Source organism: Neocloeon triangulifer, unplaced genomic scaffold (genome assembly GCF_031216515.1).
Source record: "Neocloeon triangulifer isolate White Clay Creek 2 clone unplaced genomic scaffold, ASM3121651v1 ptg000014l, whole genome shotgun sequence".
NCBI classification, from domain to species: Eukaryota; Metazoa; Arthropoda; class Insecta; order Ephemeroptera; family Baetidae; genus Neocloeon; species Neocloeon triangulifer.
In genome coordinates, this window is record NW_026775556.1 from 7,779,145 (window position 1) to 7,802,305 (window position 23,161).

General features: G+C 37.0%; 4 protein-coding genes across 6 annotated transcripts in view; 1 reads left to right on the forward strand and 3 right to left on the reverse strand.

Moving 5' to 3' along the window:
* LOC132202087 (irregular chiasm C-roughest protein-like) overlaps positions 1-23,161 on the forward strand; it is a 211,932-nt gene that overhangs the window by 1,188 nt on the left and 187,583 nt on the right. The gene's annotated exons all lie outside the window — the stretch shown is intronic.
* On the reverse strand, positions 117-4,531 carry LOC132202085 (uncharacterized). Its single transcript, XM_059628792.1, has 24 exons — positions 4,436-4,531; positions 4,328-4,379; positions 4,032-4,273; positions 3,368-3,727; positions 3,276-3,314; positions 3,182-3,215; positions 3,065-3,129; positions 2,908-3,010; positions 2,608-2,855; positions 2,473-2,538; positions 2,350-2,395; positions 2,153-2,223; positions 1,999-2,092; positions 1,719-1,945; positions 1,590-1,668; positions 1,474-1,523; positions 1,377-1,412; positions 1,201-1,318; positions 1,034-1,143; positions 917-979; positions 833-866; positions 717-781; positions 560-662; positions 117-494 (listed from the first exon to the last, which is right to left on the reverse strand). The coding sequence occupies exons 1-24, from the start codon at positions 4,496-4,498 to the stop codon at positions 238-240; spliced, it is 2,625 nt and encodes an 874-aa protein (XP_059484775.1). The 5' UTR covers positions 4,499-4,531; the 3' UTR covers positions 117-237.
* Positions 13,162-15,632, reverse strand: LOC132201660 (kelch-like protein 10). The gene is made up of 8 exons (XM_059628004.1): positions 15,472-15,632; positions 15,149-15,406; positions 14,836-15,097; positions 14,535-14,774; positions 14,130-14,472; positions 13,841-13,999; positions 13,571-13,772; positions 13,162-13,522 (listed from the first exon to the last, which is right to left on the reverse strand). Exons 1-8 carry the CDS (start codon positions 15,630-15,632, stop codon positions 13,162-13,164), a joined length of 1,986 nt encoding a protein of 661 aa, XP_059483987.1.
* On the reverse strand, positions 16,903-19,580 carry LOC132200196 (death-associated inhibitor of apoptosis 1-like). Of its 2 annotated transcripts, XM_059625463.1 has the most exons (4): positions 19,391-19,580; positions 18,669-19,331; positions 18,203-18,610; positions 16,903-17,621 (listed from the first exon to the last, which is right to left on the reverse strand). In XM_059625463.1, exons 2-4 carry the CDS (start codon positions 19,312-19,314, stop codon positions 17,593-17,595), a joined length of 1,083 nt encoding a protein of 360 aa, XP_059481446.1. In that variant the 5' UTR covers positions 19,315-19,331; positions 19,391-19,580; the 3' UTR covers positions 16,903-17,592. The 2 variants fall into 2 exon arrangements, with proteins under 2 accessions (XP_059481446.1, XP_059481445.1); XM_059625462.1 differs by lacking the exon at positions 16,903-17,621 and having other exon boundaries at positions 17,879-18,610; positions 19,391-19,579.

Sequence of the window (23,161 nt, forward strand, 5' to 3'; positions counted from 1 at the left end):
TAATATTTGATATATCACAGAGGCCCATATCTAGATAAATTGATCATAAATTCAAAATAATTTCATTTTATTTATATTAAGGGAGAGAAATTACGCATCTTTACCAAATTGCAATTTAATAATAATATTTTTACAAATAAGTATCAACCGTAAGTGAGCTAACAATACCATTTTTTTTTTATAAAAACAAATATACAAATGAACTTGATTACATAATTCATTATATTTTTATTATTTTCACAGTGACTGCTCCTCACATAAGGGATATCCAAGTATTGACATACTATTATCTGGATCCGTATTGAAGTACGTGTTTGGAAAAGTGGTTTGCAAATATATTGTCGCGACAAAATATTCCGGGTATCCGTTGATATTATTCCAATACCAATCGGACACGTTGAACGGAGTATTAGAACTGCACCACCGGAATTTATTGCCTGTTGTTCCTCTGCGCGATACTGCCATCCATACTTTTGCCGGTCTTATAAAATTGCCTATTATTTGAATAATTTAAATAAAATAAAAACATTGCCATGGCTATAACATGTTTTGAAATAACCTAATGAAGCTGCCACAAGACACTTCAGCTCGTCCACAGTTTCCAAAGATATAAGATTCAAACCATACTCGCAACACAAAGATGCAGCTTCTCGATATAGAACCTAAATATAAATTAAGTGATTTTTTTTTTTACTGAATTTCAGGTATTTTTGCACTTTTGCATTGCCTGCAAAGTATTTTTTTCCGCAAATATCTTCTATGATACCATCAGGAGTTGGTGCTAATTATTTGCAAATAATTTAAAATGTATGTATATTGTATATTTTTTTACTTGATTTTGTTTCAAACAACAGTCTCTTGTTGGGCTTGTATTAAACTTGATTATTTTTGTTAAAGAGACTTAAAAAAAATTTACATTCAGCACGCATGCATAGTCAGTGATACACTGCCCCAACGAAGGCTGAAGCGGGGACGCTACCTGTAATAAATTTTAGGCTTTTGAACCGCCGTTTTTATCACTCTTTGAGCATACCACAGTGTTGTTTAATTCCACTGCTGTGATTGCATTCGACAAAAGCGTGGGTGCCTTTTCCTGTCCGCATTGATAAGACAAAGCAGCCGTGTCACACTCGTCCATGCCCTCTGTACACGATGTTGTTCATATTAAATTCTAAATGAACACAATTTCAATTTTATTACTTATGCTAGAGCATGCGTCTACAGCTTTCAAGTCATTCATTAATTGAGCGCTATTGTTTGGTGAAAGTGTCTCGGCCAATTTTATTAGCTGTTCGTCCACAATGCGTCCATTTACAATCTATGTATTTTTTTATATTGCAGTGATTTAAAAATTATAAAATGATTCAATTCCTCACCACTCCTCCATTTTCACCCAAACATTTTAAGAAACACTATATTAAATGTTGAATTAAATATTTTATTGTCATAAACATAAAACCAAATAATGATTACTTTTATCCTAATGTTGAAGGAAGTGCTATTAAAAATGTTGTCTTGCTCAACTAACAATAAATAACGATGAAAAAATTAATATTCATTGACAAATAGTCTTAAACTAATAAATATACCTGTAGAGATGTTATAAATCGATGCACACTCGTCCTTAATAGCTCTTCCTCCAGAAGCAGAAGAGCCAGTGTCTCGCGTCTGCATTCAGGATGTTATATTACAATTATAAATTTATCTAACACTAAAACCTCGCAAATATATTTTAAATTTGAAGTGCAATCGTTAGTGCTCAATGTGGTGTTGGTCACTGATAAATCTGCTGAAACGCAGTTTTTGCCACTTTGTGGATGTCCCTTGCTCCAGATTGGTGCCCTGACCAGTTTGTTTACGGCACACCAACCAAATGCACCGGTGCAACCAAAGTCGGTTCCGGAGGTCCAAAACGTTCCTGCTGAGACTTGCTGGTTTGTTTTCTCTAAAATGAATTTGATAATAGCGATCAATAGCTATCCAGGATTTGAAATTTACGCAGAGCATTTGCTAAGACACCATATTCATAATCATTGTCTACACTAAGCAGTTTCATTCCAATGTCACAACAGGCTGTTAAAGATTCTTCCCACTAACATAATGAAAAAAAAAATTATATTTACGATAAAAGGAAAATATTAAATATGAGTACTGTTTTTGCAGTGTTTCCAAACATATAAATTCTGTAGTTAATGTTAACCCAAGTTCCATATGACTCTGGATCTGAGAAAAAAACATTTAAAAAAAATTAATTAAATTACTGAAAAAAAAAATGGATGGACTATTTAGAGAGATTTTTTTATCCTTTTTTTTCACTTTTATGACATGGATTTAATTTTATCTACTTACTGCTCAAGAATGATGATTTGTCAAGAGCAGTGGTATACAAGGAAAGCTGATATAAGTGATTTTTATCATAATTATTCAAAGAAAGTAATATTAAATATAATAGCTCATCAATAATTTTATTACCTTTTTATCACAACTGCCACCTGGACAGACAGGTACATCGCATTTAGGAGCTGGTGTTGGAATTCCCTAAACGGCAAATGCATGTCATTATTAATAATAGGTGTCATTATTTATGAGTAACGGAAGGGCACAAACTTTGCATGCAAAAACGTAGGTGTCGTTGCAATTTCTGTCCGTTAGCTCGGTTGTATTTCTGTCTCTGGGAATGGAAAGATGGATACAATTTTGGGAGTTGTTTCTATTGTCGGGCTGTCCAACTGCCCACATAGAACCGACATCTGTGAATTGCGTTCCGTTTAAACTTAAGCACCATTGAAACGTGTTATTGGAAAAAAGGCGTCGTGCTGACGTCCAGTAATTATAGTTGTACCGCCATAATTCCTCTGTATCATTTTAAAAGAAATCAATTATTTACAACTTTTTTCGATTCAATACGCTTGGTCAAATTAGTGAGACATCTGAATTTTTCCTCAGTTTCAAAAGCAATCGGCGTCATTCCAATGCTGCAGCAACGCTCGACATTTCTCTCCCACGTGACCTTTTATTTATCAAGTTGTTATCAAACTTGATTTGAGAGCTGGCATTGCATTACAATTGATTTTCCAAACAAGTACAGTTCTCCACAAATCTCTCTCCACGATCCATACATCTTTGGTTCTTAAATGAAGGCTTATTATTTGTGAACATATTAAAACATAATGATTCAGACCGACAAGATTTTTTTCCGAATCAAAAAGCGAATTCTAAATAAGAAATATAATCTTGCAACATATTATTAATCAGGATTTATAAGCCACGCTTACGTTTCTTTGACATATCAGATGTGAGCAATCGTAAATGGACTGATTAAAAAGATATCAAAATTAAACAATTTGATTATGATAAAAACATTTACTCCTGGTTTCAGGGTTGTAGGAGCTCTAGTAGAAGTGGTGGTTGTAGTAGTAGAAGTAGTAGAAGTACTAGTTGTAGTGGAGGCAGTGGTAGCTGTTTTTGTTGTTGATTGGATTGAGGTGGTAACTGGTTTTTGGGTACTTGAACTTGCAGAAGGCGTAGTGCTACTTGTTGGTATAGTAGTTGTGCTCGTTAATATCAAAAAAACTGTTGATGTAATTGTGGGGCTAAGGGAGGTTGGCGTAGTTGATGCAGTGAAGGATTGTCTGGATTCAGGGATCAAGGATGCCGTTGACACTGGCACTGATTGAGTGTCTTGAGCTACGTCTAGTGTAGATATAGTTGAAACCTCAGATATAACCTATGAAATTGCTTAATGTGTTATTAAAGATCAATTAAATATTGGTTGCTTGATTAACGGTAAATAAACTCTTCGACCAATTTGATTGAATTAAAAGTTAGTGAATAACTTGATTTCATCAAATGTCAATTAGGGGTGGGATTTAAATTAATTCAGATTCAATGAATTGAATTCTCCAACAAGTGAACTTGAAATTTTGATTACTCAGTCTCATTCTATAAATTTGGATAAAATTTAACATGGTTTTTACAAATTTTGAAGAATCTGTCAAATTTCCCTGAGGATAATTAGAGTTGTAAACTACTTGTGTTTCCTTAGGAATGAAGGCGATGGTTTGTTCTTCTGTGGCTGAAACAATAGCAGTGGTAGAATTATCCATTTCAGTATTTTCAACTAATAGATGAGTGACAGTTGTAGGTATAGTCAAGTCTTTAACTCTTCCTGGGCCATTTTTATGTGTTGTTTTACTTTTGTTGAATAATGTTGTATTCAGCTTTGTACATGAATTTGCCCCACAGCACTGAATAATAAGCTTTCGGCTTTTGCCTTCAAGATATTCATATAATTAAGTCTTTGAATAAAATGTGAATAAAGCCATACTTGATTTCGAATATTTCAACTTATCTTGGTTCCTAGATTTTTTAGCTTCCAACTATAAATATTATTGAAAGTATTTTTTCTTCAAGATTTAAAATTCTATGGACTTACAGTTATTGCTAACGTTAAAATGCATAGGACAGTTGCGATCACTGAAAATTTTGCAATCCTCATGGTGGATGATGGTGTTCTAGTAAGCGCCTGACAATATCATTGTTAAAATAGTGTGTGAGCGTGAGCTGTCAAGCGCCTGTGACAGCAAGAGTTCACCGGATGCTACGAGAAAAACTGAAAAATGACGTCGATGTGTATGTTTCACATTATCATCACGGATTGTGAAAAAGATAAAACAGCGTATTTAGAATGCTATAAAAACTGAAATTTACACATTTTGGTATTAAAAATTATTTCTATCAGTTTCATACAGAGTACAATGTACACAATTTACTAAACACAAATTTGTGCAACATATAAGAGAAGAACAGTAAATTATTTATAAGAACGAACGGCTGTGTCCAGCTTGGGCTATTCCCAGCTATTCCTTGCGGCAGTGACCTATAATTTAGGATTAATTTACAGTATCTTAAAAAGTTTATTAAATGCAAAATAGTTTTCATAAATTTGTTTGAACCTATATTAATTTTTGAACTTTTTTCCATTTCATTTTAATAATTTTTATTTATCACAAGTTAATTATTGCCGAATCCTTGTTCTGATATTTAGTGTTTTGTTACAAAAATACACTATTTCGTATTTGTGTTTTTAAAAATTAATTTTTATCAAGTATTGTGCAAATAAAACTTTTAAGCTTTGGTCCGATTCTGGAGTGAATATCTTATCTTCTGAAAATTTTATTACAATTCTGTGACTCTTTGAATTTCTCATACATAATTTTTGTATGGATACTCGATAGGTGAGACTGTTCATGTAAGAATAGTTTGCGTGTGATATGCTAAAATCCTCGATCCACAGGCTCATGATCTTGCATGCAGATAATTAGATCTTTCTGCCTCTTTAGCTTTCTTTTATTTGCTCGATCACTGTTGGCGTTGAAAAACTTCGTTAGTGCACCTGACGAGTTAAGCAGAAAGTTTAGTACTAGTTGGTTGATCACGAAATGCGTGCAGCATCTGTCAATGAGGTGTGAAGCGAAAACATACTCATGGCCAACAAGCAGGCAAGTGCGCTTTAATCTGCATTAAATTCAAAACAAAAAATCAATCAATCACGTAATTGAATGAAAATAAAAACCCAATAATAGTTCAACACAAAAAGAAGCACAGAGAAAAGTAAAAATGAATTCATTCATTGAATATAAATATGAACTTAAATCCTCAATTGTCCACAATAAATTTTTAAAAAGGAAAGAGAATTTACTCCGATTACACAAAAAAAAAACATGCATCTCCCTTAAATGATTCGTTATTCTAGCACCTTATTCATTTGGGAATATCATTTTAACCGAGGATTTTATTGCTGTAAAGAGTCAATGAGGATAATGGATAGCGGCTAATTGGCCGCTGGCAAACACCATAATCACTGGAGCGGCTGCAGTTTCGCACGCTTGTCAGGTGCGGTGGCCCGAAGGTCGCGAGGGGCGGCGAAAGGTCGAGTGGAGGTGCTCCCGCGGTAATTTGCACTGCTCACTCACTCGGCACAGCGCCGAGTTGGATTACGCTAAATAATTAAGCGCGACCACATCGAGGTCATGCATGAGCAATTTTTCATGTGCAGGCCGCGTTTTGGTCGGGGCGCGCGCGCTCGCCACGGGAATTTATTGCCCTTTGCTGTGTGATTAAATTAAATTCGCCGTGTTTTGTTATCACTCATGGCCGCACAGACTGCCGTCGTGTATGTTGTTGCCTTTTTGCACAACGTTTGTTTCGCCCCTATTTTTATTAATTAGGAAAAAGAGCGCTTGTAACAGCAACTGCGTGCGACTTTGTGCTATTCTCTTCTCTGATTCCGCTCTTTTTTTTCGCAACTCTGTAATGGATGTGCACACACTGCGGGGCGTAATTAAAAAGTAGTGCACATGAAAAGCCGGCAATGATACAAGAATGAGCTTTTCGGTCACGGCCCGCGGCCTCCGAAAAGAGCAAAACAGCAACTCACTATTTATTCTGTAGAGTTTTTCTGTACTTTTTTTGTGAAGTAAGGCTGATTTGCTGAACTGATTTTGTACTTTTATTTTAATGAAAAAGCCGGATGATTTTTTTTAACAAAATCATAACAGAGCACATAGAGAATGAAAGAGAAAGTTTTAATACAACTTTTTTGAGTGAAAAACAATTTCAATTTTTATGGCTTGCTTTATCAAAAAAATTTTTTGTATAAGACCTTATAAATGAAAACTTTGCAACATAAAACTGTAAATCTAGCTATGTTATTATACATACTTTATGCCACTGTACATTTAATACTTTTACTTGATTTTTAATTCCAATACAGCCCTAAATATTATTTAAAATTATTTTATTTCAATTATTTATTTATTATTTTATATTTATTATGAACTAATATTAATATGACAGGTAATTACAGTCGTTTCAAGAAACTGTGGGACTTTGAAAATTTTTTAAAATCTTTTTAAATATTTTATAATATAATTTAATTTTCATTCATGCATATGTAGAACAAAGAACAAATCGTAGTGAATTAAAATTCATTTGCTTCTCCATAAGATGCGGTGTATTATGCTTTTTGAAATATGTCAGAAGATAAATGAGAGCAAGGCTTATTCACTATTATTGGCGATCAAGTGAAGCGTGATATACATGCAAATAATATTTTAAAACGTCAGATCTTTCTTCTGTAAACGCTGAAACAAAAAAAAAATTGTGCAGCAAAATGCATATATTCTTTTCTTTTCTTGAGCTGGAGAGATTGAAAAAAAAGCAAAAAAAAAAACTTTGTAGCTCCACAGATGCACGGTGGATACTGAGAGAATGGGAGAAAAGTATCTCGTCTGCAGAGAGGAGAATGAATAAAGCGAGGATTCGGAATAAATTGTTTTAATATGGAAAAAACTACGGCTGGCTGATTTAAGATCTATCTGAGCGGAATAGCGAAAAGTTGGGAGCAGTCAGTTAGTGAGTGAGTGCGCCTTTTATTGAGCCACAGGGGAGTTATAACTGTTTTGCTATTCCCAAAGTGTCGTAGTGAATACCAAATCGGCGCCGAGCCGAACACCGCCAGCATGCACCGCACCGATATTACATCGGCTTTGGCAAAAAAGTTGAGAGGCCGCGAGGTATTATTCTAATGCCGGGTAAATCCCTTTCCTAAGCGTCGTTCCCTGCATATTGTTTTTCCCCTTACAAGAAAAGTTTTGCTCAATTTATTTGATCAAATCTAAATTTACCTCATCCATTGAAGTGTATTATTTCTTACTTTTTCTCCAACAAAGTAATTTATTAAGTTTTGCGTTTTGATTTATTTTGACTAACGTATCTGCTACTCGCAATCAATTCGTTGCAAGCAGCTGGCCTTAATTACCATAGGCGCTCTGCTCATTATATGAATTAAAAACGAGTTTGCCTCACAGCAGCGGTTGCGCGGCTGGTGGGTGGGCGCGCTGAAATGAGTTGTTGTCAGTGCGTCGGCATTTAAATGTTTTGAATAACAAATACACGTTTGCACTGGCTGAGGAGAACCAAAGCAAACAAGATAGACAGAGAAGAATTTATTCAACTTTGTTCAGGGAAGTAATCAACCATCCCCCACTTGACGACACCCTCTCCTTTTGATGAAATTTTATTTTAAGTAGAGATGAGAGCAAAACTTAGTTTTGAGAAGCAAAATGCAATTTTGAACTTTTCCTAAACACAAATAATTAGTTATGGCTTTTGCATTACATTTATAAAATTGAAGAGAAACCAAGATAGATAAAAATTTTAAGTGACCATAGTTAAATATCATTAAATATGACACACAGTTTTCAATAATTGTCTTTGCTTATAGTCATTATTTTAATTTTTTATGTTACTACAAGCAAAAAATAAAATAATTAGTGGTTAGGCTCGTAACGATACGTCCACGTATGGTGAAAAATGTACCTGATAATTTAAGAGGGAATATGAAAAGAGTAAATACAAAAATTATTTATATGTTGCCTCTTGCTCGCATGTTCTTCAGGGGCACATAAATTGAGACCGTGCCTCGTTTATCTCTGAGCGAGATCTTTTGTTCAAATTACACGCTGATAATAGCAACGGTGTACATGAAAAAACTTAATTTGCTCTCTATTTGATTGCGAGGTGAAAGTAAAAATTTCTACAGGCCTAAAGAAACTTTATTAAAGTTTTGCGCATGCAGCACACGTGTTTTTTTACTAATTTATTTTTACTTATGTTATCCGTCATTCTATCAACTTTAATGACTTCATCCACACGCAATTACCATAATTACAGTGCGAAAAAATTAACACCGCCAGCGTTTTGCAATCAGAATTGTCTGTTTTACAGACCAAAGACCAAAGGAATGAAGCGCCGTTTTACATTTCACATGAATTTACATCGCTGCGGGCTGCCAACCTTAACTGCAAATTAAATAACTAAATAACATAAAAATTTTAAAATTAGAGATGAGTTAATTAGAAGAATATCTTCTCACAAGAATTTTGAAAATTTGGCAATAAAATTTAGGCCACTTTGCTGTTTAAAATATAAACAAGGGAGACCGTATCTTAAACAACTATTAATTGCCAAAGTGAACAGCGCGGGCAGAATGTGAAGCGGCAGTTCCAGTAAATCTCGTGACCGCAGGCTGAGCGCAGTTGCTAAATTCGGGGCGAACCGACGGCAATCTCTGTATTTCACCGGGTCGTCGTCTGGTATGGCCCCGTACGTTCGTTCTTGTTCGCCAGTTCGCTCCAAGTCGAGGTGGTGATAAATGTATTAGGGCGCGCCGCCGTGGGATTGCAGATGGGACCTTATTCTGTAAACAACTGCACAGCACACACCTATAAATTACTCGCTCGCCAGCGTTTTGCTGCTCGCCGCCACTTCAGAGCGTGCTGCACCCGCACTAAGTTAATACTGTCACGATATAAAATTCTATAAAACTTTGCGCCAACAAAGTAGAGTGCACCGCCGTGCTTGCCCTTGTTTGGACTCAGGCTTGTTAAGAGCTGCTCGTCGTTCTACACACCAATGTACAAGCTCTGATTTTTCCAAACACCAGCTGAGCTTCCCTCCGCTCAGTCTTATTAATCTTGTTACATTCTTCTCAAAAACGTTTTGTTCTAAAAAAAGAAAATATTCAGTTGATACTATACAATAAATCATTTCCTAACTATTCTGTAGCTTAAATCAAAACCTTAATAGTTTGAATTATTTTGTGCTATTGATATCTATGATATTTAAATTTAAATATGGCTTGTTTTTCGATGATACAATAAAAAACTCTAAAAACCAGCGGAGGAAAAGATGAATGCAAATTTAAAAATTTAAACGCAAAATTTTAATTCACCTTTTGCAATTAGGATATAGTTACTTGAAAAATAAACATAACATACTTATTTTTGAACTATGAATTGAATAAGAAATGTTCAAACTTTTCAAACTTTTAGAATTGTTAAATGCCCCTACTATCGGAGTTCGGAGTTAAAGATAATACATATACCCGCAACAATTTAATTTATTCATCAGTAAGTTTAAAACATTTTCTATTTATAAAATGATGCAGCAGTTGAACACTTCTGCGAAGTATAACAAAATCATTACAAGCAGATATTGTTGACATCTCCGAATGTAATATAAGTTGAGCACAAAGTTTGAAACTGCCTTTCCACAAACCCCACCCGGCATCTGCATAATATCCAAGTTTCGCTGCGCGCAATAACTTATTGCCAATTGCTTCGTTCCTCCTTCTATGGCCTCGCCCCTATTCGCTCTGCGGCTGCAGTAGCAGAAATTTTGCAAGAAATTGCCAATAAGATGGATGTTCTCTCATATGTTCCAGCAGAATTATTGCCTTCAATGATTGATGCACGTAGAAAACTGGCACGCTCGGGTTCGCTTGTGCGGTTTTATTCCCGGTAAATAAGGCATGCAAACATATCAATGCAACACGGAATATTAAATTCCCTGCACTCGCGTTTGCTTTTGCGGTGCACAATATTCAATACCACGATATTCATATTTTTGCCATCCAACAACAGCACAACTCTGTGCGGTAAATTTAAAGTTGCATATCGCCGTGAAATCAATAATTGTAAATATGAAACGAGCAGGCGATATTTCAAATCAAAGCAATTTTTTAGCTTCTCTAGTTCCAATTTTTTTCTGTGTTGAGAAAATCAGCTGCAAAATAATATGTTCCGATGGAGTAATAAAATACTGTAATTGTTTACTGCGACTGATGACAATGTTTGCGCAATAAATGTGCTGATTTGGCAGAGAATGAGAAAAACAATATTTAAAAAAAAAAACTGGCTCGAAGATGATCGGAAACTAACCAAGCATGCATGAGTTATGAAGAACAGAGAAAAATACGGTTCGTCTTATTCACATCTCTCCAAAGCAGAGCGCGCCGCTCTGTCGGAAGTCAATGGGGGAGAAGTAAAAATATACAGGAGAAACAGGGTAAAAGAAAAATATTACTTTCTGGTACCCAACATGAAACATTCAATGCGAATAAGAAAAATATTACGCGCTCATGAGTCAGCAGCAGTCACTTTTCAAGCTCGTCGATTTGTCTGTCTATGCGCTCCACTCATGTGGATGTGATGAATAAGGAAAGAGGGTGAATGGAAGAGCTGTGATGGTAATGATTGCAGTCATCTGAAAATTGACTCTGCGGAGAATAAACGCAGACAAATGGGCACCATCTGTGTATTTTTTAGTGTTCACATTTTGTTGTAAACTTGTTTTTTTTTCTTCTTTTGAAAATTTTAAGCATTATTTTGTCATTCTATATTATTATACAGAATCAATATTTAAAAGTCTCAATTAATTTTTTATAGCAATAAATTTTGATTCTAATTATTGAAAGTCATTTGTCCTCAAACAAACTGTTTTCCAATTAGAGAGGTAACTCTTGGGGCAGCAGATTTAATTAACTCCCCGACACCAAGCGCTGGTTCGAGGAGCTGACACAAGCCAATGTCCGTCCTCGCAGCTGCAAACTCGTGAAACTATTACGTCGTTTGTGCATTATCAAAGGCACACATGCACACATAGCCGGCCGTACAGCCGTGCTGCTGCCGCACAGGTTGCATAATTACTGCTGAAACAAAGTGCCAGAGAGGAAAATGCAGAACAGATAACCCGCAGTGCACTTGTGCCCTGTGCAAGCAGCCAGCACATTCGCATACACCGTCTGCTGCTTGCTACACAAGAGCGTGTTTGCTCAGCTTCTCCTCAACAATAACAATAATTAATACAGGGGGACACTTCTCCAGTTACTGGAGCGCATTTCTCAACTATCCAACAGCACTGTTGCGAATTTCAAACAAGGGAAGTGTCAAATTGAGGCTTTTTAAATGAAAATATATTACATGAAATAATAAATTTTTTTTGAAATTTCAAAACTCAGTATGAGAAGAAAAGCTAAAAAAAATATTTAAAAATTTTCCCATCATTGCTATCACAATTAAGACGAATTTTTATTTACTACGATGGATTTAATGTTCCACTACCCTTGTTGTATTCTCATCATCATTTGTTGTGGTGATTACGTTAAGAGAGACTCGGAGAGTAGAGAAATTATTAAGGTCTGCCTGACACTAGCTGCTCGCTGCAGCTATCATCTCTATATACCGGCGGCGCCATATTCTTCCTTGGGCGCCTCGTCTCATCTCTTCCTCGTCTCTCCTTGTTCTGGGTGGCTGGTGTTTGATTAAGATGGCAAACAGTCTATTACTCAAACAAGAACTCTCACAGTTAATTAACATTATGTACTCGCCTGTGCGAGTGATATTCATTTGCAAACACTGATGCAATTAAATACCTAGCTCGCCTCATCAACGCCGATGCGCCGCTCTTGTCACCCCCGACAGCCGCTTTGGCCAACTTGCTCTTACTCGCACCGCGTGCGCAATTAAGTATTGCTCACAGTGTAATTTCTATCTCTAATTCGTGTGAGAGGAAAATTAATCAACATTATTCTCATGTTTGCGCTCTTGTACTACACGATCGCGTGATCCGCGCCGAGAGGGGAACACGCCAAATTCCCGACCGTCACGCTGATTTGCATTAGAGTGTGTATGTACTTATTTGCGCTCCCTAGTTAGAATGCACTTTCGTGCTGCGAATCAATCATTTGAGTGCACTCTGGAACGAAGAGTATACTTCCCTTGATTTGCTTTGTAGCTGTTGGATGCATTACTTGACGACTAATTAAAAACGGAATTAATGCATAACTGAATTCTGCATTTGTCATAAGAGTTCATTTCAATTAGCAAAGATTTGATGAAATATTTTAACATTCACTTTCGGTTGCATATTTTCTTCTTTATAGATCTCTTATTAAAAAGTTATAAACACCTCATATCTGTTTACAAAAGATTTAAAAGGTTTACTCATTCACGTCATACATGTTTGCCTTGATAAGGAAGTCTAATGCTTCAAAAGCAAACATAAAGAATTATAAAATTCAGGCAAATAATTCCTCTTTCAAACAATAATATTCAGTTGCAAGAATTTTTGTGACGATTTGTGTAATCATAATAACCAGAGAAAGAGAAATAGATTTTTAGTTTTCTTAAAATTTTTTGAAAAATTAACAAAATTAAATAAGTGAGCCCAAAATATGCAGGGGAATTAAAAAAAAATTGCAAATAATGAATTATTAAAACTGGCTGTAATTTATTTTTTCGGCTTGTTTGTAAAATATCAGTCGTCCTCGTGGTCCGAAGAGAAGTCGCTGTCGTCAAATAGGTGCTCGTTGATGTGCTCGTCATGTTCGTAATTGACGCCGTCATCGTCGCTCACGTCCATGCTCTCGCTTGCAAAAAGATCATTCCAGGGCATCGGCAGGGGTTCTAGGAAATTTGGGTGGTGGACTCCAAGACTACCCTCGGGCAAAGGCTCGTCCTCAGGATGGAAGGGTGGGTACTCGATGAGAAAGTCACGCAGGCTGATACTTGGATCTGCTCTTGAAGTTTGCGTCCAAACACTTTCAGAGAAGGAGAGGTTGTCAAAGGCGGCGCACGCCATGGCTGAGGTCGGTTGCAGCATAGGACTCAGGGTGTACCTGTTAAATATTATATTTTATTTTTAAATTAAAAAAAAATTAAGGTACCATTTGTCAGCAACAGAGTCATAAGCCTCAACGTCCGCCACAGGTTTTTGGCTGTAACCACCAATGGCGTAAAAGATGTCACCCACCCTGACAATTTGAAAGGTACTTCTGGCAATGTTCATGGGCGCCAGGGCAGTCCAAGTGCGGGTCTTTGGGTTGTAGCGCTCACCGTCGCTCAACCGCTCTGTTCCATCAAATCCGCCTATTAAATTAAAATCATGAAACTTAATGATTTGAATTCCCTGAATCAATTTGATTTTTTTTTCATACCAAAAACAAAAAGATGTCCACGGTGTGCAATGCAGGCTAGGCCACTTCTAGGTTTGTTCATTGGGGGCAGGAGTGTCCAAGTGTTTGTCTCTGGACAATAGCACTCCATACAGCTCATCACTTCTGTCCCATTATATCCCCCCACCAGATAAACTTTACCTTTAAAAATATGATAAATTATTTAAAACTAAGCAAAACTGTTAAAAAATTTTATTATAATTTTAATTAAACAATTTTGCTATGGATAATTTAATGATAAAAAAAAGCTTTTCATATTTATTTTCTTTACCATCCAATCCTGCTGCAGCCGCATCAGAATGGCACTGGAGAGTGTTGGCGATCTTTGTCCAAGTGTCTGTCTTAGGATCATATTTCTCAGCCGCTTTCAAACGCTCTTCCGACGACTCGCGCCCTCCCAAAGCGTAGAGATGGCCGTCCATCACTGCAGTGGACACAAAGCATCTGCCGTGGTGCATCGAGCAAATCGGCCGCCACGTAAAGGTCGAGAGGTCAAGTTTGACGCCCGTCTTCATACTGTGCTCTTTGTCGCTACCCCCAACTACATAAACAATGCCGTCGATCACCTCTGCGCGGTGGTAGCTCCGAGGCCCATCCAGTTGCAGAGAAGCAACCTATAATTATTAAAAAAAATTGCCTGAACCTTAGTATTTCCAAAATTGAAATTAAGAAATACATTTGTCCATTTGTTGGCAATGTGATCATAAACTTCGGCCATGGCGCAAACTTCCTCGCCCGTCCGCCACCCTCCGATGGCGAGAATGGAAACGTGAGGTATACGCGGACGCACGACAGTGGGCAACTGCCCCAGCAAGAGTTCCTCTGTAGGCTCGTGGTACGATTGGGCCAAGGTGATCGATTCATGTATGCAATTCAGGGCATTTGTATTGTGCGTCACCAGCTCATGCTCAACAAGCTAAAATTTCAAATGGAAATTTTAAATTATTTTAATAATTATTATTGCATTAATAATTTACTTTTTCTATGAAATCTGGCTCGACGAAACCTATTCTCAAGGTGGATAAAAGGGGCACCAGACACGCTGCCCGTCGTTCTGGGTCGGCTCTGATCCAACCCTGGATTGCCACCCACACCTTTTCTTCGTGCGAGGCTTGCAACCTGTCGTCCAGAAGCAGAGCCTTGAAATCTTCAAAACTAATAGACGATGGAACGTCATCAAGCAAGTGGCGCAGGACAAACTTTTCAGCAGTCGGGGACGCTTTTTTTAAGTAATTGGAGCTGAAAATATTAAATTGAAAATTATATATTTTAAAATATAAATTAAATCACCTTTTGTCCAAGTGGACTTTCAGAGCCAACTCCATGTTGAGGCTGTTTTCAAAAATCCGCAGCACATGCTTCTCCATTGCATCTATTTGCAAATACGCAGCTGCCCGGATGAGCTCCATGACTGCCCCGCAGTCTTTCTCGTCCAGGTCGCATCTTCCCAGGTAAGCGAATTGGATCACGAGCTCCAATTCGCGTCCTTTCACCTCTTGCACGCGAAGTTTCATTATGCCTTTCTTGCTATTTTCGATAATCTTTGCCCTGTTTTTGAAGAAGAAAAAGGTCTTAAAATTCTTTCGGGTCCTTCAAATTTTAAATAAATTTACCTCAGTTTGGGGACGGCGGCACAGATCAGAAAAGAGTGGGTGTTGAACCTCTTGCCATCGCCTGCGAGCAGTAGCAAGTCGCAGTTGTTGCTCTCCTTGTACAACTTGTAAAGGTTTTGGAACATGGTGGAAACTGCGACTGGATCGGCGTCTGATGCCATTTTTTTAAGAAACAGAAAAACGGCTAAATTCTTTTCAGCGACAGGCAATTTAAAATAAAATCGATAAGAATTCTTTGCAACAACGAGAACCCAATAATATGGTTTTCATACATTATATTTTCATTGTTGAAATTATCAACTGTCGACAGTTGATTTTTGATTGTTGAAAAAATCTATTTAATAGGTGCATTTTTTCTCAAAAAGGATTATAAATTTAAGGTTATTATCTATATAAAAAAATAAATAAATATATACAAAAAAATGCCAATGAGAAATAAGTTTTATTTTAACATCTATATAATAAGTGCTAATCAGCACTTTCTCATTTGAATATTTTAAATAATCTATAATTTATGTTTAAAGGAATTATTGGGGGATATTGACATGCTAATAGTGAGTTAGGACCAACAATTCCCATAAGCTAACAACATGTGAATATCCCCCATTATTTATTATAGTTAAATAGATTTGCATCTTCAAAAAATTAAAAATTAAATTGAATCCTTCGTCGAGTGTTTTTTTATTTCCGCTTCTATTTTAAAATTTTCTTAATAAACGTTTAAAATTGAATAATTTTAGCCGCTGTAAAACAAGCTCATCAGGCCTAGCAAAAACGCACAAAGGACGTTGCCGTTGTGTTATGATCATGCTTTAACGAGTGGTAATTAAGTGACGTGCAGAAACCCAAAGGAGAGAAACGACGTGAGCCAACGCACAAAAGCTTGCGGATATGTGTTTACATGTGCAAAATAAGCCAGCAGCAGCCAAAACGTCGGTTGTTCCACGATCATCTCGTCTCTCTTGTGTTTCATATGTGTGCATTTAATACCGCGTGTTCTCTAAACGAGGGCCGCTGGGGACGTTGGTTGCTCTGCCTGGTGATATCTCCAAAACATATTATACACATCGCCGCCGGAATTATGCCAAGCTTGGCCAGGGATGGGAGAGAGGTGGTGTGCAGCTCTGCAGCATTACCTCTCTCAAGCTTGACGAATAATGAGAAAATCATTGCTGAAAGTCCGTTCATCCACTGAGAATAAAGATTAGCCCTTTTTCTAGCTTGTAATGCGTGGAAAACTCAAACCGCGTTACTTACTCGTCGTTTGCATTTTTTCCAAGGCACGTCATTTATTTTCACATCAGCTGAAAAAGGTTTATTTTTTTTTTTTATAAAATCTGTATTTTATTTAATACAATATTTTAAACTATCTTGTTTAAATTTTAATTTACAATATTTTTTAGTAAAAAAATTATCATATACAGAGTTGTCTTCAGTATATTCACTTGGTTAACTATGAAGCATAAATCAGCTTTAGTCATTCTAAGGTAATCCGACACACATACATGGCAATATGGATTTCAATAAAAAATATAAGTTCATTCACTTGTTCTATAAATTGAGATTATGAATTTTCGCACACTAAAAATTTAGTCAAACAAAATGTGTGTCATTTTTTCTTTTGTTGAAAATTCCTTAATTTAGTAGGTAAAATTAAGGTCCGCCAGTGCGTGCGTCGTTTTCTATTTCAAAAACCCTCAACCACCATATCATCTACCGCATACCAGTCACTCGACGAAAAATATAAAATGTTTCCAAGAGAGGCGAAAAGCCCGCAGCTTTTCCGTGCGTTTTTGGCGTTCCGCTCGCGCCTTTTTGCCTTCATGCTGATAAAACAATCCAGGCCGATGGGGTGCTAATGTGGCGACAAAAGCATTTTCTCACTCGGAAAAATAGCTGAATACTCAATCTCGCTGCTGGCACGGCTCATTCAGCCAGCAAAACTCCCTCTCGACCCTTTTCAGCTGCCAATCTAACACCGGCCACCCCTACTTAATTTATGCAAACAGAGTAGTGGAGCAACCCTTTCCTCCGAGTCGCGTGACTCGATTTTCTCAGCAATTAGTCCTCCTCAAGTGTCACCACCCTGTCACAGCGACTGACGACTTTATTGAAATCAGATCAGTGATGGAAATGTAGCACAAGCGGCACTGAAAAAAAATTAATTCAATAAATAATTATTCTGCATATTATGCCTGATTTCTAATTAAAATAAAACTTTCAATATGCTTATAAGGCATATGACTAGCTGATGATTGAGTAAATTCGTTAACATGTTTATGAAATTCCATTAAAATGTTTAAAAATATCATTTTTAAATTAAAAATAAAATACACAGATTTTCTTAGCAATAATAAACAAGTCTCAAAAATATGTTTTAAAAACCAAAAATATTTTTCTTCAGTAAAATAATTTTATTTATCAAAATAATATAGCAACGATAATGTTGGCTAGTTTGTTGATTGATTATATAATTATTACATAAACATAAAATAATGATTCATGGTCAGAATTTTTAAGTTACAAAAGAAAATAAATTATTATTTTAATTTTCACCGCCTCTAAAAATAAACCTTTAGACAGGCTTTAGCGTTGACATTACAAATAGGACAGACTGCACTATCATTCTGGTTACACTCAAAGCAGAAACTCATGTGGCCACAAGGCAAATTTACAGAATCGACTTGCTTGTGGCCACAGCCTTTGCATTGATTCAAAATAGCTGCCGCACCTTGAAATTGCACGGCCTGATAGTCGCTTCCCTTTTCCTTTTCTAGACCGGTAATGCTACAATCAGTGCTTTGCGCACAAGCCACACCTTTGGCTAAAATTACAAAATCGCAAGTGCAGCTCCACTTGGCATGCTCGCTAAAGGGATCGTCTGTCGAGAGCCAATCTTTTAATCCGAGACCGCAGGAAAAACAACAGACTCTGTCTCCGGCGCCTGTGTAGAAAAATCCGGCTGCTGCCAGGCTAGCTGGCCTTTGTGCGAGGCTTTTCGGCCAGTTTTTGAGCGACTTCAGTCTGGCGCCCAGCACGGCATACTTTTTGTATTTCGCCTCTTTGATCTTGAATATTCCGAGTGCCTCCTCTACTATTCTTCTCAAGTTCCTATTGAAAAGCACAACTTTTCCGTCATCTGCAATAAAGGAACAATTAAATAAAGTGAGACTATAAATTCGATGTTGAATTATTACATAATGATCCGTTGAGCACGCTGACGGCCTTCACATCAGTGTCTTCAATTTCGCAGCCAATTGGCACGTTGGCGCAATGTGATGCCTTAAAAATTGGGCATTCTTCATTCCACCTTCGATGTTCTCCATCCGCAGTGTCACCAGGCTCCCATCCTCTCACCTGGAGTTTGCAAAATTCGCATTGCACATTGTCTTCCGGTCCAATGAAATAAAATCCGGATTTTGCCAATTCATGTATTGGCACGGGGGCAATCCATTCAACATTGTTTTTAATAAATGAAATCAATCGGTGAGACTCGTATTTATAATTCAAATTTTCCCCCAAATTTAATTGATCGCTTGGTTCAAAATATGTGCAGCTTGGGGAAATATCGTGGTGCCTCTTCTCCAAAGCCTCGTTGCTTTTGTCCGCAAGCTCATTCAAACTTCCAATTTTTTCTCCACAATGAAAGCAAATTACGTCACTTGTTTCAGTGTTTAAGAACAGACCAAGATTGACTAGCTTTTCTATGATTTGATATTTAGTCTTAAACAGATATTTCCCGAAACTTAAAAACCGATTAGTCGCTTTTGTATAATTGGTGAGAAATGGAAATTGCCATAGAAATTCTTCACATATTGGCCATTTATTTTGACTTGGAGTCATTCGTAAATTCTGGAATTCTAGATAAATTGATTTTAATTGAAGTCCACAATATAGTAACAATGAGATTGGTACTTACTAGGTTTTTTGTCACCGACTCTATTTTAGCACACAATATTCTAAGCATCGAGAGCACTAAAACAATGCTTCTTTGGTTTACTGCACCAATTTATAAATGGAACTTTATCCAAGACCAGAACGTCTACGTGTATAATGAAGTGCTGAGTCAACTGCGGATGTCACTTTATATGTCACTTTATATAAATCACTAGCTATAAGATAAGATACCACTTTAAAAAAAGTCGAAGTTTTTTTTTTAATTTTACTGTTTACCGCGGCGGCAGAGTCTCTTTTGATATCGGGCGTTTCAGCAGACATCTGCTAGTTGTGAACGCTTTCTTCTCTTTTTCTAATTTAAAATATTTTTGCATTGACCGAGAAGAATAAATGTAAAGACTTGACGTGTTCTACGGGCAACATTAATTAACATGTTTTGGAGGTATTTTTGTGCTTGTTGATGACTGTAAATTTGTGCTCAAATGAATAAAACAATTATCTAATCTAATCTAATAATAATAATAGCAGCGAGAACTTTATGAGAACAAGAAGTCTCAGAACGCATAGATTAGGAACATAATAATTTGACCTACACCTGATGTATCTGGGATTTCCTGCTCCCTATGGCGAGATGCAGGGGCTGTGGTCAACAGAATGTAAGCCTCTGGGTGGCACGAAACAGACCAGAGTAATTAGTTTGTGACCCCTGGGACTGGAAAGATTCTTGGAAACCAGCTTCTTTGATGCTTTAGCGAATGAAGTCTCTTGCTGAAATAATAGTGCTTTGTAAATACCCAGGCTTTGCTTCCAACAATAAAACCAGCCTATTTTGCTGTACGCTTTTTGAATAATTAATTGTAATTGATAATCATGTCCCATGTTTCATGTATTTCTCCTAAAAATTTTTGTTTTTAATCCATGTAACCCTGGAATATTTGTCATCTTGAATATCAATTATTTGCACTATGAACTGAAATTTTGACTCGTGACATGATTAGGGTAAATAAGGAGCCCGAAAAGGTTTTATTATAATAAGAAACATAAAAACTCACGTTTCATGGCATGTTTTTTTCCTAGAAGTTGTTTTAGCATTCCAATCTTATCATATCAGTCTTCAAGAATTGGTCATTGAATTACTTTAAACATTAATAATTAGTCATTCTTAGAGAGAAGTCTAATTTCAACATTAAATGATTTGCACGAAATAATAAGGAAAATGATGACTCGTCTGTCTTGTGAATTCTTCATTTTATCTTTGGCTGATGTGCCGCGATTTCTCTCTGGAAAAGAGGCCAAGAGAGAGAAAAGCAGGAGAAGAGGCACGAAAAGAAAGAAGACGCGGAGGCTTTTGTTCTTAGCACACAAAGGGAGCAATAATCTTTATTATTTAATTAATCGATACTCCTTCATGTAGTAGCTAGAGTACGTAGTACTGCCTCTCATTCCGCAGCAAAAGCTCGGATCCACTTCTCCTGCTTCTTCCTACCACCCATTCTCCTCGAGCTTTTGTACAGCATGCTTTAATTTCCTTTTCAACAACTTTATTCATATAGACAATGGCGCAGAAAAGAGAGACGGAGAAAAGACTTTAAATCTTGTTAAATTGGATTTCAATAGCTGCGTCGACGCCGACGTCGAGAGAGCGCACTTGCCGAACAATAATAATAAATCTCGCGGAGAAGAGGCACAGTGGCGCGCGCCCCCGAAATAAATATATTTACAACTCAAATGTTATGAATAAATTAAATCCCGGCACTTCATCTGCATCTCTCTCGCTTTTCTTTCTTCATTCGTTAGCACGGAGAAAAGGAACAGCAAACTTCTCCCTTCCTCGTCGGCAGTTTAAAAGTTTGCTGATATTATGGCGGCACCATGGAAATTGCTCGCCATTCGAACAACGAAACAAACAAAGCTCTCTGCTGTTGGGGTGCAGAGGAATTCATCAAGTTGCCCGCCTTGCTCTTTCTCTCCGCCTATCTCACACAGCACAATGCGCCTCAGAAAACAATAATATAATTTCAATTCAAAGGCCATAAATTACCCTTATCCGCCCGGCGCGTTATTTTCTCTTTTTGGGCACTTGTTTAGCGGCTGCAGGATGCCGATCCGAAATTCTGCGCTCCTCCTTTAAGACGCCTCGACGAGTGCGTGAGCTGTTGTCACTCTCGCCCATTACTTCCACTCCGACGCTTGCTTTGTTCACACTTTAATAATATGCGCCCGGCCAGATTAAAATCTCCTCTGTCTCTGTCCTGTAATAACGACAGACGCGCGCGCTCGCGAGAGACCCGTCCATCCGTTTCGCTCTCTCTGTGTCTGTGAGCGCGAAATTTCCCTGCTCTTTTTTCAAATGATTAAATGGTCGCATGGGACGCGCACGACGGATTTTCATGCTCAAAAGGAGGCTTTGTGTATCCTGGATTCCCTCTGAAACAGAGGGGTACACGCTTTTTTATTAATTTAATTTTGTTTCAGGGGAAAGAAAGTGGGTGAAGTGGCTTAGTAGGCTTATCGTATCTGCAAGTTACAAGTATTCAGCGGCGGAAAAAAAACAGCTGAAAGAAAGAAACTGGAAATTCTTTTGTGAAAAATTTTAGCTAAAATAGGGCAGAAAAAATACTTATTATAATGATTAAGACCAAATATTGCACAATATTACACTTTCTTAATACTGAAAGTAAATTTATTTATTATGCTATTCTTTTACAAACAATGATTAAAAATAAATTTACTGATATTTATAATATAATATGGGTGAATAAATTAACAAAGACAGTTCAAATATGCAGAAAATTATTGTTAACCTGAAATAGAACATCAACAATAACTTTATATAGAAGCTTACAAATTTTTTTTTTGCCTACAATGGAATATAAATCATAAAAATATCCATAATATTTTCCATATTTTCAATTCTTATTAAAACAATTATTTATTATATTTTTCTTTGTATCATCGATTCAACAAGTGTGGTTGCAGAATTTTAATTTTTTGATGAAAGGTTAAGAAAAAGTTCAGAAACAACTATCTTCAGAGTTTTACTTTTAATAAATAAGCCTGAAAACAAGGGATGCAAAATAAACCATCCTCAAAAGATGCTGTCCAATTTTCCTTCCAGTCGGTAGCGCATGAAATGCATTCAGCCAAAGTGTACATGCTACATTTTATCCCAAAACAGCCCCAAAAACACGCCGTGAGCGTTTTGTTTTATGCAAAGTTGCCTGGCCATAGCATGCATGCACCGTGCGTCACACACAACCGTGGAGCAATTTGGAGCAAAATATGTTATTGCTCGTATTACAAGGGACCACGTGCGTGGCCATTTGCATAATGATGCCCAGTACCAGAGCAAGAGGGCCGAGAGAAAGAGGAGAGCGGCCGACAAATTTCTTGACGCCCTCGGCAGACAGACGCAAAAGAAAACGAACCAAAGGGCAGATGATGAATCTCTGCGGTAGTGCCCTCTCTTCGTGATTGATAACCTTTTTGCCCTCACGCGCCTCGGAATGAGATGCTGTGTTCGGCACAAATCACTTCATTTTTCCTCAATGAAAAAGACGAAGGGCGCGCTAGCCTCGTCAAGTGCGAGTTCAGGAATAGAGCACAAATAGAGACCCCGACTCTGCTGATTTGATGCTTTTCTGAGAAGGCAGACAAGTTTTGGAAAGGAGCAAAAATGAGATTTTTTTATCATACATTGGAATAATGATAATAAAAAAATCATCTCTCCCATTGCTTTAAACATTTTATTTTCAAGTTAAAAAATTTTGTGTCCTGGGGTCTAACAATAAGA